Source organism: Poeciliopsis prolifica, unplaced genomic scaffold (genome assembly GCF_027474105.1).
Source record: "Poeciliopsis prolifica strain line A6 unplaced genomic scaffold, Auburn_PproV2 SCAFFOLD041, whole genome shotgun sequence".
NCBI lineage: Eukaryota > Metazoa > Chordata > Actinopteri > Cyprinodontiformes > Poeciliidae > Poeciliopsis > Poeciliopsis prolifica.
Genome location: NW_026562416.1, coordinates 4,515,149 through 4,533,352, shown reverse-complemented (window position 1 = coordinate 4,533,352; position 18,204 = coordinate 4,515,149). Strand labels below are relative to the sequence as shown.

Here is an 18,204-nt window from a genome sequence, read left to right as displayed (position 1 = left end):
CTCTGATGGAGGTGTTGAATTATTGAATTGAAGAGGTTGTTCCTCATCCGTTCAATGTCACCTTGTATAGAGCGATTCACTGTCAGATAATGGAGGAGGGGTAAAAGGTAAAATCAGACAAAATAGTTGTTCCAAAAAGCAAAGATGTTGGAAAAAGGCCTAGAAATGGAATTGGTGATATTCATTCTACTCAAACAGCAGAATGAATGGTTGTTTGTAGGAAAGATGGCAAAGAGAAAAGGAAGATAGAGGTATGCTGATGGGGAAGGGAGGAGGGTGCAGGAGGAGGGGTGAGAGGCTGTTGGCTGTCATGTCCATCCTGCTGCTGGTGCTCATGGCAACAACATGGAAATCACTGCAGAATTGAATCTGAGTAACAGAAACTGAATTTATTTTCATCTATCTGCCGGTGGAGCTGGTTCTGTGGACAGATGTATCTCTTTCATTGATATTGTCATTATTTTAGACATTTCTGTAGAGACAACCTTTTTTATAGAGTTTCTCCAGTGCTGCTGAAAGATCCCACACTTTTTTTCAAATTGAAAATTCATGAATATCTTTTTCTCTTTTTTTTTTTCTTTAGGGGTTAAGATGTGGGCTGTGTCAGGTCCCCTCCTCACTGCCCTTTTGCCAACCACAATGAAAGCAGTTTGAATCTTTCATGTTGTGTTTGATCTTTTTCTACCAAATTTCCATCTCAGAGAAAATATCCTTTGTTCTTTTGTTTATGCAGCAGCTCCACCTTATAAAAGCTGTAGAGTTGCATCACCACCATTCATTGGATTGGATTAATGAACCCTGGTGTGAGTGCTTGCTGCAGGAATGTTAGCATTTCTGTTCTTCTGCCAGTTTCAATCTTTCATGTTGTCACTAAAGCATTGGATACTGCAAATATAAAGAACATATTTGGTCAATCCTACCTAATTTTGTGGAAACAAATAGTCAGCAAGCAACTTGTTCTCTCAGTTTTAAATCTTTTTGGAGGATATCTTAAGCAATAATTCAATTAATAATAATTCGTTAGGCTAGTTTCTTATTCTACCTTTGCTGATGACATCCTTTAACTAAATTAATTATGTTTAACGAATTAGCAAAGAAGGAAAAAAATGGATTCAAAACCATACAGGTTTTGGTTTTGAAGCCAATAAATATTGAGGGAACTACAAAATCATTTCAATTTAAATATCAAATCAGATATCCTAACCTTGACAACGTCAGTGAGCTGAGGCAGATTCCTCACTTGCATTTCAGGCTTCCCACACTTTTTCAGCTGTAAAAACTCATCTGGAACATGAGCCAGATGTAGAACAGCACTTATCAGTTGTATTGCGTTTGGTTAAACATTTCACTGAAGCTGCCACGTGTAACATTAACAGAAAGCTGCTGTAGGTTTCACTTTTGGCTCCTACTGAAGGAAAATAACAGAGTTATTTCACTTCCAACCAAAGCATCATAAGAGTAACTCAGCCATCTGCTAGCTTCTCTGATCTCATTTCAAATCAGCTGCTGTTCCTGCCTGCCCTCTTCTGGCTTCACTCTTTGCACCAGATGTTCAGACAAGCTGCAGGGATTTCCTCTGTCAGCTGCAGGATCATCAGTGAGGTTCAACAACACGGGACCTCACTGATGATCCTGACTTTTGGTCAGCAGTCTAGTTTGGACCTGCTTGCCTCCTCTGAAACATTAAGAATTACTTTCCACTAAGTCTTAACTTACTTGTCAGTAATTGCCATTATTACTACCTTTATATTTATTTTTTCCACTGCAGTGTCAGTAATTTACCAGATTTATATTCATGTCTTGTGTAAAAATTTACCTTACAAGAACTTCTAACGTGCAATATATTGCCTGAAATGTTCTAATATATTTCTTGACAACTCTAGTTTTAAAACCGATGGGATCTGACAGACAATCATTCACACACAGTTATAAGTACAACTTAAAATCATCAAGTACCTAAAATGCATGATTTCAGTGCAGAAAGAAGAAGAACATGTGAACTCCAGGCAGAAAGACCCTGGGCTGAATCTTAGGACTTAACTAACTGACAAAAACTGCTCAGATTGTTTACTGAACAGTTATTAATCCTGTCAGTCATGAGTCATTTTGAGCCAAACTTACAAAGTTGTGTGGAAATGCAGATTGTTGTGTAACTGCTGTGTTAATCCGGTTTGTGAAATGAATCCTTGTGGATGAGGCTTCAGCCACTATCTTTATGGTGTGTGTGGGTGTGTGTGTGTGTGTGCATGTGTGTGTGTGTGTGTGTGTGCATATAGTGTGGTGGAGTCCCCAGCAGTTCACAGATGGCCTCCTTTGGCATCTTATTTACCAATATCTCAGTTTCAGGTGAGTGATGTCATATCTGCAGTGTCCACAATCACAGTTTGAGCTTTTCCTCAAGGACAGATGGTGCTTCAGTTTTTAAACTTTGCTGAGGAAAAATATTTGCTTGGCAGATTCCACATTCAGGGGAAGATGGAACAAATTTAATGCATCTGAGATGTTGCCAGGTTTGATGAGGAGTGGTGTTGCATGTCTTTGTGGAAGCTACTCTGCAGCGGTAGGCAGATGTGCAAAGTCAGAGCAACAAACATCTGAGGTGTGAAAATCTGATGAATTGGAATAAAAAGTGAATATTTGTGGTACCTTTAATGTGTTGCAAATACTTACAATTCTCTTGTTTTGCCTAAATTAGGAAGAACTGCAAACATAGATTACTTTTAGTTAAAACAAAATTATATACTTGATACTTCTGCTTAATATATATATCTTAAAAATGTTACTTCTCATTAAAGAATGTAATAAATCTAATATTATGTGTTAAGCTTCATTGTTATTATTTGTAGAAAATTCCAGAACCCGTCACTGATCAAATGGAACGACTTAGAAGAAATAATTGACTGAGTTCAAAACTCCACATGAATGAAGACATCAAAGTGAATTTTTATTCAGTATTTTATTAGTACATCTGGTAATGAAATCTGGTTTTGCTGTGATAATGTCGTCTTAGAAATAGTAAGTGTGGAATTAATTTATTTTTAATGTATAAAAATTTGTCACTTGTGCATAGAAAACTAACAGTATCTGAAAAATGATTGTCCACTTCTTATTTTTAACAAGTGCAAGAAGTGTACAAGTGCATTAACTTGATTTCAATATGTTTTTGTATAAGATGGATGGTAAGTGTCTAATTTTTGCATAGCATGAGAATCGTGACTAACTTAAGTAATCGTCCGAGTTTAATGGTCAGAGTTACCAGAGTTGATGGCAAACTTGATAAAATGTAAATAAGGTAAACACAATTTTTAAGGAGCCCAGAGGTAAATCTTAATCAAAATAAAATTGGCATTTATTTGAAAACATGCAACTGAGGTGATTCATTTTTGCGTTTATCAGGCAGCAGCAACTAAAGGCAGCGAAATAACTTCAAAAGATGCAAAGGAAAAACTAAAAGTTGCAGAGTCTCACTCTTAAATAACCAGACCTCAGAAGAAATATTAGATTACAGGGATAAATGATGTCAGAGGCTTGAACTGAGCTGGAGTCAGGAGGCTGGCGTTCATGTAAAACCAAACTGACTGTTCCTCTGTTCCAAATCCAAATTCCTCATCCTGTCAGCCAAGTTACAACCGTCTCGTATATCCTCTGCTGTGAGAGTTCTGCACTGCTGAGGTCAAATGTTCAGAAATATGGGCCCCGACACGCTGCTGCTTATAATACTAATGACTCATTTTGTATGACACTGTTGTTACATGACTGCCTGCAGACAGGGGAATTATTAAATGAGAAAAGCCTCTTTTAAATGTCCAAACTTGTCAGATCTGTATTTAATAACCCTTTCTTTTCAGTGTTGAAGGAAATATAAAGACACAGGGAGAAGAATATAATAACATAGTGTCATGCAGGTACAGGTAACTTTGAAAGAGTATGTAATACTCTTTCAATGTGTTTACACGTTAGTATACAATAATAAACAAAAACTGGTTTTACATTGAGTTTTAAGTTGTAATTTTGATCTAAATCATCCTCATTTACAGCTGGATTGGAGGAAATCCCCAAGCAGGGCCAGAATTTTCCCTCAAGTCTTTCTCATTTATGTTGCTGTAACTTTGTTCTAAGGCTATAACCAAATATTTTATGAAAACAAAAAAAAGGAAGTAATGTATTTGGGTCAGTTATGGTCAGTGATGAGAATAATCCGTTGGTAATGCACAATCTAAAAACAGCACTTTCTGCTGCATATAAATCAAATATTTTTTTCTCAAATTCATCTTTGAAGATTAGATTTGATTCATTTTTATGTGCTTCCATTTCTGCCTTTCTATGAATGAATTGTGTGGATTTAACGTGATTCTCTTTGCTCCTGTTTTTTTTTTCCTAAAAAACCTTGATGTAAAAAAAATAAAAATCTTTAGACACACCAGATAAAATTGTTAAATCATGTTAAACGTAGTTGAAGAGCAGGCCCTCTGAGGTGGTGCTTGTCTCGTGGCGTTTAATGTGAGTAGAGTCCCGAAGTGATGGCGAGCAGCAGGAGAAGGAAGCAGTGTGCGGCCTTTCATTATCATGTGGCATTGCCACGGCAACAGCAGCAGCTGCCTGCTTTGACGTAATGAATGTGATGGTCTGAAAGAAACGGACACAAAAGCCTGAGCTCAGATAACCACGCTGTGGATCCCGTAAACTGGGATATGTAACCGCTGGAACAGGTAAGTGTGTGTGTGTGAACAAATGTATTACAGACCACACGACTCACACACTATGCTTTGCAGGTTAATGTGCTAATGCATGTCGTTTCCACAGCTGAGGAACCGATGAATGAAAAAAAAAAATAATGGAAATCTGCCTCGGTGAGATGAAGAGAATCATGTTGGGCTTGAACTTGGTGACTCTGCATTAAGTGCTCCCACATGAAATGGATTAACACAATGAAGATGATGCCTCAGAAAAAAAAGACTTTCATGTTTCTAAATGTTTTTTGGTGAATTTTTGGACATTTTTGGCACCACTATTTAAAATAAAGCTTTTCTGCCAGTGCCATAGTCTCACACTGAAATACATAGAAAAATCCATTGGTTAATGCTACTGGAACCTTGCACCCAGATCTCTACTTAAAAATGTCCTGAAATTAAGAGTTCAAGATGTTCTGGAATTTAATCATTTCCCCTGGGCTTTTAAATCCTCCCCTATATACAATGGATGGGTGTTTTTCATCAGATCCACCTGGCATGTAGGAACTTTGTGTCATCAAAGAGTGTTTGCTCTGGTTATAATCTTGAGCAAACATTGCTTGTTGATATTTGTTATGGTGAGATAAAGTTGATTAGTTTCCTCCTACGGTGCCTCGTAACAACAGGTTGGTAGGTAGTTAGCATCCAATGTTATGGAGATTTAGTGACCCAGTGATGCCACTCTGTGCTGCAGAGGTTTCTTGCCCCTTTTCCAATCTCTATTACTGTGTGGTGGGAAAATAAATTTGGATTCTCATTCCTCCTTCTTTCTTTCTATTGTAGTCGGTGATAACTTCATAATTATGATTCTGGGTTTTTTGTGTTTTTTTGGAGAAAACCCACTTCTTGTTGTTTTTCTGATTTTATTTATTTTTTTGAATACCAACATAGATCTGCCTGACTGGAATTGCATGTTTTTTTGAAATCATGGTTTTACATATGTCATGTTTTTCCATTGCTCTAGTTTGGACAAACTTTAAGCATTTTTAACCTGTCGGTGGAAATGCATATCGACACGCGCTGTACTGCTCAGTGGAACCAAGGCGCTCTTTTCCTCTGAGTTAATCTTACAAGTGATGAATCTCTAGAACACACAAAAATCACATTTAATATTTTCTAAAGGGTATTTGCTCAGTGATGGACCAGCAAGCCGGCCCAGGTCTTGATACATCTTTAATAAATGAGAACAAAAATCTAGATAAACGTGTGAAAGGGAATTGTTCATCATATCCAAACAGTAGTTTAACAGCAGTGCTGGGATATTCCTGCTGTAAGATTGTAAGAGTCAGTCATGTGTTTGAATTATTAATCAGGGTCACCCAGCAGGTGAGTCTGAGCCTGTGTTGTTGTCATCTCTGCTGCAAACTCCCTCTAATTAGCCGAGAAGCCCCACCTCTGTGAAAGAGGACTTATTGTCTCCCCTGCAGGCCTCAACTTGGTTTTCACATCCATAAGTCTCTCCAAATAAAAGAGCAAGTTTCTCTGCTAATGGTGGTTTCTACAATTGTTGGAGATCCGTCCGTCCGCTGCATGGATTTTGAGCTGAAAATTGATTTTGCCGATATATTTATCGCGGCGGAGGCGACTGACAGGGTTCAGAGCTGTTTGTAAAGGTTGAACAGCTGTTAAATAATTCACAGCTACACTGTCACACTGCAGAGATAAACTCTCGCTTTCATTTTCAGACAACCTCGCTTCATCACCCCAAAGTAATTACATACATGTGCACAACCCCCTCAAATGCCAGACAGGAATTTCCTCCATTATTTCATATTAAAATGTTAAATACCTGCAGTGGAAATGGAGCAACTTACTGCTCTGCCTCGTTTTAATTTACAGTCAACCCATCATGTAGGTGCTTGTTTCAAAGGTTCAGAATTTCTTTGAAGCCATCAGCCATTGTTCTTTTCTATGTTTCACCTGTACCAAGTCACCTGCTTCTAACCTCCACCCATATGTCATGTAGCAGAGCGAAGCCCTCAGGCAACCTGAGCGCTGGGGAACGTGTGGCTGGAGGACACGCCGACATTCGGTGCGAGTTTGGGTGCTGATGGGGTTTTTACATGCTTGTAGAAAATAACAGAGGTGCAGAGCGCATCTGTGTGTCTCCCATCTCTGGGGAGGTTTGGGAGGATCAAAGAGTGTCTGGCTTAGCAGATAACAGCCAATCACGCGAGAAAGAGATCTGCCCGAACATGCTTTGGTTAGTGGAAACACAGGTATCTGTGCACTCAAAACACAGAACACTCATTAAATTCATTGCTAATAAACATTCAAAAAATATTCAACTGCATTCATATAACCAATCATATGTTGGCTACTAGATGTCTCTGTATATGTTCAGCCTGGGAAACCAAATTTGTTTTAACTGTTCTGTAGTTTTCTGAAAGTTTGTTCGTTATTAGTGGAGCATAAAAACTGAACGCTGCATCACAAAATCATTCATTTGTTTTCATTTTATTTTAGTGGAATGGAATTTCAGTTTCAGACTTCTTGTTGGCTAAGATTGTTTGCTGTTTTGCTACCTGTGCAATTATTATAATAAAATATAGATATTGTGGATTTTTTAAGTACTACCATGGTTGGATGTTCTTTCTTGTGAACATTTGAACTCCACTGAAACAGACATTTAAATCACTGTTATGTTGACCTCTTTGAACCGCAGCCTTTGTTTTTCTACACTGAAAGATTTTCTTTCTGCACTGCAACTGTTGTTGAGTGACGGCATGTTGGTGTAGTTTTTCTGCTGCTGTTAATTACTTTTCGATGCTGCCATATTTGGTTTCGCATCATTTATTCCAAGTGGATGTAATGAAGAATATGAAAAAAACCACTCAGGATTTTATGCACACACTTGTGAGCTTGCATGACTGTTTCGCTGCTGTTTTCTGTTCAAACTCAGTGAAGTTGTCTGGTTTCTCAATTTGGCTTTATGTTGCTCATGTTCAGCTGCCAGACTGGACTAAAAGTAAAATTGATTTTAGTTCTCATTTTTGTTTATATGCACTTATACTGCATTTATTTATTTTTTTCTTGAAATATAAGTGATCAAAAGAAAATGTTACTTAGGAAACTGAAATACCAAGGTATAATGCTACTTGACATGGTTATGGCTATGGTGCAAGCTGCAGCTTTTTTATTAAGCTGGTGATGATCAGAGGAAAGCTTGCTTTTTAGACAGGTTTTCTTGAAGAGGAACCCTTCAGCACCTACAAGGGAAAAAATAAATTTTTTTAATTATTAAAACAATAATTAAGTTAAGTATAACTTGGAACAACTAAATTGTTTAAAACAAACTCACTAATGCATACAGTTTGAGATTTGCCCGTCTTCCTAATGATTGCACGTCACCTGTTTAAGTCAATTTGGCTGTAAGAGAAAACAGTCAAAATGGTTGACACTTCATAAAACAGTTTTTAAAAAGTTGGCATCTTTCTGTTAGTTTGCACACAAATTACAGGGTTTTCTTCTGCCTCTTAATCTGCTGCTTGGCAGCTAAACAAGCTGTTTTAATACTCTTCCTAAATCCTGAAGCACTCTGTTATTTTACATGCATTAGTGGTCACCATTTTTAATGCAGCGTGTGTACAATCGAGTCAGTGAAATTTTGTTCTGAGGCTTCTGCAGCAACTTGAGCTATGTTAGCATCTTCTGAGGCGAGATGGAAATCTGCACTGACACAAGTTTTTAGCATTCAGCTCTCCGCTCAAACTCACTGAGAGGGCATCGGGTGTGCTCCGCCAGCACGCCGGCTCTTTCAGACTGCAGATTAGCGCTGAAATAGGAGCTCTGGTTTCACTTGGGAGGATTGGCAGCAGCCTGGGTCAAGCAAATAAAACTCTCGTTTCACTTTGTTTTCGCCTCAGTTCAAAGAGCGTGTGTGCATCAGCTGAAATCTGTCCAGACCGTGAGCAATGGCATTGGGAGTTGTTTTAAAATTATGGTATTAAAGGATGTGTGATATCAGCAGGATCTTGTTTCAGCATGTTTCCACCTGCCCGTGTGTGGTCAGCATTACAAGCTTAGTGTGTGAGGGAGTGAAGAGATTGTGTGAAAGGGCTGACGCCTGTGATGGTTTGAGTCTCTCGGTGTCCTCCTCCTGAGCTGCTAAGTTGCTCAGCATGTTTTCTCAGCTGCCAGGAGGACAAAATAACTGAACTGATGATCCCGTTTTTGAACATCTCCCGAAATATTCACCCAAAGTCCAAAGAAAGCTTATAAATCTGCTTCTGTATTTGCAAAAGCTCATAAGCACATAAACGAATTAAGAGGGTGCATTATGCAAAAGGTCAACACAATTTAATACAAGACATCTCCTCATGTTAGAAGGTCTTTGTTGAAATTCATCCCCAGATATTGAATAAAACTGAGATTTTCAATAACAATTTTCTCTGATTCTGAAGATGTTTTGATAGTAACGTCTAGAGGTCCTCTGTCAAAAATGTAATGGCGAGATCAGCTGTAGTTGGACTTTTAAATAATGTATAGCAAGGCTGCAACTAATGATTATTTTAGTAGTCTATTATTCTAAAGATTCTGATGATTAAAAGATTATTCTGATGATTAGTTGATTAATCGGACAACAAAATCAGCTGATCTTTAATTTAACCACTTAACCCTTTTTATACAATATCAGAAATGCATCAATAGATGCAAAAGAACATTCAGTCTCTTTTTTCGATAAACATTTTATTGCCTAAAATCTTTCACTTAACGTTTGATCACCTGCAGCTAAAAATACTTTCAATATGTGAAAATCTGAGGCCTTTCTGTTTGACTTTAACATCAATACAGTGTCGCTGATTTGTGGACTATTCTTTGGATCAATGGATTAATAATTGGAAAGTAAAAGGTGATCAACAGGAGATATTTTTCAATAGAATTTGAATCAGGTGAAGCTAAAACTGTCATTTGAGAAGTTCACGGTAGAACATTTTATTTCCAGACAGGTTTTTTTTTTTTTTATTTTCAGACCGTTTTAGCATACAGCTCTGAATTGTTCTTTCAGAAAATTGCCTTGTTTAGACTGAATACTCCAATTAACAATTAAATGAATACTAAATTTGTTGACAGCTATTTTAATAATTGACTCATCCTTTTGCGTCCGATTAATCGTTTCCGTCCTGCTCTGTAGTAAATTGCAGTAGTACCAATGAATTGCTAATCAGCTATTAAGGTTTGTGTGTGTTTGAAAGATTTACATATTTTTAACCATTTTTTTATTTTTTGGGGGGGAAAATCTCTTTCATACTGAGTCAGTAATAGTGTAATACTTTTATGTATGTATTAACTTAAAATCAAGATTCATATTATTTTATATTAACTACAGCACCTTCAAAGAAAGTGCATATTGGTGTGTTTTCTTTTAGTGTTAGGAGACTTTTCACCTCCATTTTGCATTTCTGCAGCATCCTGTGGAGCTGAGGTCGAAGCAGCCGACATGGCAGGGCAGCAGCTGGCCTACTGCAGATGACTGACAGTCATTGCTGCCTATGACATCTCTGTACTAGCCTCAGGATACCAAATATACCAGCTGATATGTGGGTGAAAGGTGAAATATGTCTTTAGTAATCAGAAAGGCTTTAAAAACAAGAAATACTGAAATATTTCTGGTTTCATCATCAGAGCTGTGCTGGTATGTGAGGGTAAAATCCCAGCTGCAATAAACTGACGCAACCCTCCAACTTTAGTATGCTGTCAAAGAGGGGAGTTATTCACTAGAGCAACATTCAAAGAATCCCAAGACCCTACTGTAACCCCTCCCACACACACTTACACACACATACTCCTGCAGAAGGTATGCTAGGATCATAACCTTCTCTAACCGGCATCCTTGGCCTGCTCTCCCACCCTGGTTCGGCGTGTGGTATTCCAGGACTCTGCGACCCCCTGTTGGCCTTGGATGAACCACAAGAAATTATATTTCTAGGAAGATGTGAACTAATAAAAGGAGCAACCCTTTGAATTTTGGCACAAATGTAAAATTATGCCCTTGACCTCCTCATACGTAGCATCGTCTGTCCATCACGGCTAAATATGATCTTTTTGACATGCTGCTAATCGGCTGGAAGTTGGTATTTGGTGCCTCTGCAACAAAAAAAGATTGACGGCTGTGACAAAGTGACACTTGGGCTGCTTGGTGATATGCGAAGCATGCGTTACTGAATCAGTAAAGTGACCTTGGCTATATGGAGAGACAGAGATGCTGACTGATGCAACCAGAAGGCAACACTAAGCACTAGTTTGAGTTACGGCTGTCATCTGATCGGTTTCTTGTCAGCCATCTCTAAAGCTGGAGTTTAGGTTTGCTTTGTTTGTGGAGATTTTTCTATCTGATGTCACTGATCATAAGAGGTTTAGACTAAATTTGATTGAAATGAGCGGTGGCGATATGGTCTTGATGTTTTATCACAGTATTCTCTTGTACCATTGAGATAAAAGTGACAATAAGAATTATTTATTACTAATTTCTAAGGTAGTATGAATGTGACTGCACATAAAGAAGTGTGATTTGTGTTACTAAGCTGCACATGTAAACTGCATTTAATCATATTTTTAAATTAATTAATATTTATTGATGCAGTCCTTAAACAGTGAAGAAAATAGTAAAACTAACAATTCCAAGAATACAAACAGTTGCTGGGGGTTTTATATCATTAATTGTCATTTATTGTGGCACAATAAATCCAACTTCTTTTCGTACATTTTTTTATCATGATAAATGTTAAAAAATATGATAAATGCTCATTCCTATTTCAAATAAGGTGCTACATTGCTGTTGCTTTTGGTGTTTTGGGGTCTGTTTTTAATATCTTTCATATCACTTTCACTGCTTGTAGTTGTGTGATAGGTTTTTGTTACCTTCTCTATTTCTTACATTTCATTCCTACTTTTCCTCTCCTGTTTTCCTGTTCTGTTAATTTCCTCCATCATGCTCCATTTCTTAAAAATAGCTCTCCAGCCACAACTTCCCTGTAGCAACTAGACAAGAAATATAGTGTGATAGCAGGGGCTGGTGATTTAGTGGCTGTCCTGCTGGGCTGCAGCTTCAGCTGCTCCAGTTCCTCAGCCTGGTTCCACCAGCGTTCGTGCAGAGTTTCTCCCATGGGAATTTGATGGCTGAGTTCACATCCCAGTCTGAAAGACAGGGATGGGTTTAAATTCCTGTCTTATATTCCAGGTCACTTACTGTACACAGCACCACCATGCTGGTGTGCCACATCTTCAGGGCCAGTCATCAGAGCTTCTGCTGTCTTTGAAAAAGCGGTCAGAAACGTCCAGGCATGCTGAAACATTAAGGCTGCATCCTGGCCTGTTTCTGCTCCACAATAAACTCCACAGAAAGTTCTGACCCTCTAGACTGGAGATGGTAGAAAATGCTATCCAAGATTTCTGAAATCTTTGGAGATTTAGGTTTCAGAAAAGCACCTGGTTCCACCATGAAAGTGTTAGAAAATGTTCCACTGAAAATGTAAACGTCGTTATATATATAAATCAATCATTAGTGCCATTTAAGGTAGTCAGTTTTACCACTGAAAAGCAGCTACACTGGCTTGAAGGACTACATTCATACATTCTGATTTAACAACCTCGCATACATGTGCTATTAGAGAATAAATGGGAGTCAAAAGGTTTTATTGTGTGCATGAGTGATATTCATTTAATCTAGAATCCATAATATGTAGAAAACTACTATTCTAGAAATAATCATTTTCATGTTTGACCTTGCTAAGTACATGAGATATTTTTGCGAAGCTGAGAAGATCATTTGACTAAACTGTTTTCTGAGTTTTTAGGCAGAATGATGCGTTTGTTCCAGTTATTTCATCAGTAGAATGACAAGGGATTGAATTTTACTTTTGCTATTGGTTCTTACTGGTGATTCATTCATACATTAAATGCATCAGAACTAAAATTTCATTTTTAGTTCCAGTCAAACACCGCATTAGCTGTTTGACAATATATATTTTAAGAAGCTAAACTTACCAAAACCCTCAAAAAATGACTTTGGGAATTTGTTCCAGATTGATTACAAATTATTCCAACTTTATAGCACTCACTGGAAAATCCACCTACTGGTGGTTTGTAATGTTTCCTTTTGAACGGTTGATTAACACTGACATAAACTAGCCGCAACTTTATGGATGGAAATAAAAATAGAATATTTATGAGGGAAAATGAGCTTCTATTCCACAGACTTCTCCTACAGACTGTAATGTTTTGTAATCTTGCATCAGATCTTCTTGCCTTAATCAGGTAATTACTCAGTAGTGTCCCAATTCTCCAACTTATAATGTGCTAATTTATGGCGAAAAACCATTAGGCCATATTTAGTACTATAATAAGTAACTAAACCTTTAAAACACAAGTTGTTAAGGTGAATTTTTTTAACTTTAGTATAACTTGCTTGGTGTCAGCTTTGTTTGCTGAATAATTGAGTGAAACTGCACCTCGTTTGGTCTCTTCTTCACACCTCGTTTCTTTTCTAAACACTCATCTCTTTTGACCTGTCACAACCTGAGTTTCTTTGGACGATTCGAAAGCGACCCGGTTTGATCTCGCGTGCAGACGAGCTGCTGCAGAGCCTCCCATCCGACATTTCTGCAGATACAGCAAAGATGAGAGCAATCTGTGCCTGCAGGTCAGAAAGGAACGCCGCTCTATCCCACTGAATTGGGTCAGACGGGGGTTTTCTCAACATGCAGACACACTCGCTTGAGAGGTCCAGTGTTGGGTCAGGCAGTTTCACTTGGCCACAAACTTATTTGCTGGAAGTTGGCACGAATTAGGTTTCCTTGAGCTTAATGTTTGAAGAGTTGAAGTATAGTTTTTTTTTAGATTACAGTTTTGTGGAAAGCTGTAGAAGCAACTTTATGGCAAAAATGCAATTCCATCGCACAGAAAAGACCACCTTCTGTTTCCTCCACTTTGGTTTATGCTGAATAAAAAATACATGGAGCTGTGACTCTCAAATGTTATAAGGTATGGAAGATCTTCTTCATATGTATTATGTTCTTTACGACTACTAAAGCTCCTCTTTAAAAAATAAGGCAAAGCTAAATAAGAAATCAATAGCTTCTAAGCATAAATGTGGCTCTTAACACCTAATATCGTCACGTTTTCTAAAAATATTGAAGAAGCTACAGCAGTTGTACAGACCTAATGATAGGTGGTTGGAAGGCTGTGGTCTCAAAGACTGTGGGATCCACAGTAATACGAGGTGAAGAAATGTGGAGAATTCAGTTTGTGTGGAAACATGCCCAAGCCAACACCGAGACCAAGAGAATAAATCCTGCTCATCTGTTAAAACATTTTACATTCACTGCTACGGTCACTCGTAACGCGTCGATCCTTGGAGTTAACATCCCATGTCATACAGACCATCCAAAACCAGCTCTTTCGACCTGAAATTCAGCTTACAAGATCTTCTCCTGGGAGAATAACAAATCTAAAAGGTAAAGTCACACTGAAGATGCAGTGACTTGGTAAAACTTACAACTGCCAAATTTTACTGACGGGAATTTAGCCTGAGAGGAGACGGGTGAGAAGAAAGGAGGTAACACCTCGTCTGGAGGTGAGAAGAGAGCTGGCAGGGGAAAAGATGAAGTGCAGCACTGAGCAAACGGAGGATACAGCAGGATCTGGGATAAGGGAAAATGTTGGGAAAAGTGGCAGATGATGTGTGAAGAGGAATGAGGGGAGAGATTGTGTGAAGGAGGACAAGCAGGAACAGGGAAAATGGCTAAAAAGTGTTGGCTGTATACCTAAAGTGGCTAGAAATGTGCATGGACAACTGATAGACCGTATGATGCACACATCCTGGGGTTTGAAAACTCTCCCTCAGGCTGTAAAAAGTAGTGCTGGGCATTCATGCTTTCAGTTTTTTCAGTGGGAGGCCCATTGAGAGAGCAACAAAATACAGCAAAAACCAAAGCTAAAATTCTGAACTTTTTCTGGAAGACTCAAATCTTTTAATAGCAGGTTATAGCATATCTAAATTTGCCATGCAAGTCAATAAAATGCACTAAAAATAAATACAGGTGGAGTTCTACATGTTCAGCAGATATCAGAAGAGATTTTTGAAATGGTAAAAACAAAATGAGTTCTTACTATGCCAAAATCTTTAGAAATGGAAGGAAAAACAATGTTTAACAACAATAACTTGAATAGCTATTCAAGTTATTTAAGTTATTGTTTAATAATAACTTGTATAGCTTGGAGGCTTGTTTCTGTATAGCTCTCTAGTGGTCCAGTTAAAGGATCTCAATCTGGATCAGGCCTGGTTGTAGATTTAGTTCTGTCTCGGTAAGTCTCCAGCTGAGAACATGGTCTCACATTTGAGTCCAGAATACGGGTGATAATATCGTCACATAGTCCATATTCTGGACCTAAATGTGAGATAGACCCCCTATCATCACCCATCCACCCTCATTGCCTCTGGCTGTTGGCCAGAGGCAATGAGGGTGGTGTCTAGTTTTCTCCAAATAAGTCTTGTCTTATTGAGATGATCCTTCTAGACTCTTTCTATTGGTAACCCTTCAGTCAAGCTGTTTATTTGTCTGATAGCGAACTGACGCCTTTTTGAGTACGTTTCTTTTTTCTGCTTGGAAGATTTACAATCTCTCTTGAATCTTTTCCTCTGCTAAACAATGTCTGTAAAATTGTAGCCCTTAAATAATTTTTAAACATTCTAACAAAGGCTTTCCAAGTTGATTGGCAGCAATAGCTCCTTTGTTTGTAGAGATGGTCATAACTGCTGCTGATTGGTTCGTAGCAAGGGTCTACTTTGGTTTTCCAGTGACTCTACAGACAGTGATCGCTTTGGCTCAAGTCTCTCTCATTGTAACGGCTTTCAGGACATCAGCTGTTATACTTGGTTTCAGTTTAATGGAAGCTGATAAATCTTCACTGACGTCGAGTCTGATTTAGCTAACCAGATGTCAGGTGAACATTTTTAAACCAACAAGGTTTTTAGTGCTGCATCCATCAGTTCCATTGGAACTATAAAAATCTCAGATGTTGGTCATCCATGCTGACAGCATAACTATATTTTAACACAGTCTGCTCAGTGACAGGCAGTAATAAGACAGGCAGAGGTCCTGAAGAGAAAATGAGAGTCAGACTGGGTGTGACAGAGAAGTGTTAGAGGGAGGAAGAGGAAGATGTGAGGAAAGAAGGGAAGAGCAGAGGAAAGAGAAAAGGAGTCACTGGTGCATTGCAGTGTTCATCACCACGCCCTACACAACACGGGTTTGTTCACAACTGAGCAACTTTGAGCATGTGTCTTGATAAGACTCGGGCTTCTGATTAAATGAATTCTGGCTAATGATCATTTAAGATAAACAGCTGAGTTTAGATAACAAGGAGGTGAGCATGTAAAATCCTTCTCAAGTGTGTAGCAATGCACGCATCTTGTTGGTAATTGCTGAAGTGTTTTTGTTGGATCTCTAGTCTGTCAAGCAGAGACAGAGCGACCCTTTCCCCAGGAGGGAGCGTCCTGTCAGGGGGAGAGAGAGGACGGCCATCTGGGCCCTTTCAGGTGCCTGTGGAGCTTCTGCTGCACTGAGAATCAGTTTAGACGCCATCCATCGCCACCCTGCTGGAGTGTCCTTCAACAAAATCTTTACACCTTGTTGGATGCTTTGATTTACTTTTGTATTATTAATAATTTTATCAATCCGTGTTGCCTTTTAAAACTCAATGACTCAAGGTGACGAGAGCTGATTTAAAAAAAAAAAAATCTTTGAGATTTTTTGTTACAAAGATCTCAAGGCATCAGGAGAGACACCCAAATAACTTAACATGAAATCTACATTATCTCTAAGTGAGAGTCATGCAAGCTGGAGGGATTATAATTCAGAAAACAGGAGAAATGAGCAAAGTGTTCTGCAGCAGATGGCCTGCCCCAAACATTGAGTCCTGCTCTCAGACTCCCGGGCTCAGTGTGGGACTACATGGAGGGAGAGACCGCAGTGAGATGAACTTAATCCGCAGAACTGTGATTGTTTTTTCAGAGATCTGTGGAACAAGTAACCTGCCAAGTACGTTAATACCAAAAAACAGACAACATTTTCTGTGTGAAAACTTGAAACTTCTCTTCAAACTTGTTTGAAGTTTTCTGTGTAAGCTGCTTTCAAATCCAGAGGTTTAACATGGAATGATGTTGGATATTGTTACCTGACTCTTTATGGAACAGCTTTAGCAGTGTTTAAGATATTAAGAATTGCAGACCTGTGGTTAGTTTTACATTATGCAGAGTGCAAAAATTTCTTAATAGCCATGCAATACAACTTTGGTTTATCATTAACAATTCTTTATTTTGAATGTTTCAAGTTGTGGTTTCCATCTGGCTGTATCATTATAAAATCATCTCCATAAACTGGAATTAATGGGAATCATGCACGGTTTTGCAAAATATGGGATTTATTGATGTATTTCCTGTCTTACTGCTTAACTTTCTGACATATGCAAAAGGAAAGTAACCCCAAACCAGTATAAAGATATATATACAGGCCTGCATCAACTAAATTATCTTATTACATCAACTTACATTGGGAAGTAAAATCCTCTACACTGTAGATCCATTCCAAGCAGATGGATATTTTTCTAATATTTACTTTTGTTTATTTTGACAAGGGGTCACAGCTAATGAAAACCTAAATCGGGGCATAAATGAAGTTAGATTTATGCACAAATGCTTAAATGCAATACAATATTTATGTGAAAATATAGCACAGCACAATAATGGTTTGTATATCTGATGCTCATTTTGCTCTGCAACACAATATCTTTTTTTGTCTGTGTAGTTTTTATTTGCAAACAATTGATTAGTTATTGCAGGTTTTTAAAGCTGACAGACTGTTTGTTTTTGTTGTCAGGAGGGACCAGGGATATCGGTTCAGCGCTCACCAGGATGTGCATGAGGCATCGCAGCATTGAGGCCAAGCTCCGTCAGTTTTCCATGTGAGTAGATACGAGTGTGAGATAAATGGGTACCATCTTCTTCACAGTCTTTCTAATGAAACGTACAAAAAAATATTTATTTATTTTTTACTTTGCATAATGGTAACTCATCTTAGTCTTTCTCCTGCTTTTCCTGAATAAATTTCTCCTCAAAAATGTGTGATGGCTGGGCCCTGTTATCATCCATTATGTCCCACAGTTCAGAATGAGAGTCAGTCAGGTTGAAATGGGCAAAACATTTACATACCACATGGGCTGACCTTCAGCTTCTCTGCTGATCCTGAGGTTTCCATAAGATGAAATTATAGATTTTACCAGGACAAAAGAAAACAAACGCATTGTCCAAGTAAGGATAAACCCCAAAGAGGGTGAAGATATTTTAGAAAATATTCACTTCTAGGACCAAAAAGGTACTTTGAGAAATAGGTTAAATTTCACTCTAGCAAAGAGAGTTTAGCAGGAGCTGCGATTATTTCTTTAACATAACAATTTAAAATACTTGTATTGTAAT

General features: G+C 38.2%; 1 protein-coding gene across 1 annotated transcript in view; it reads left to right on the top strand.

Moving 5' to 3' along the window:
* LOC129375784 (protein MTSS 1-like) overlaps nucleotides 1-18,204 on the top strand; it is a 51,076-nt gene that overhangs the window by 17,132 nt on the left and 15,740 nt on the right. The window contains 1 exon segment of the mRNA XM_055055053.1: nucleotides 17,609-17,693. Within this exon segment, the coding sequence (XP_054911028.1) occupies nucleotides 17,609-17,693 (85 nt within the window).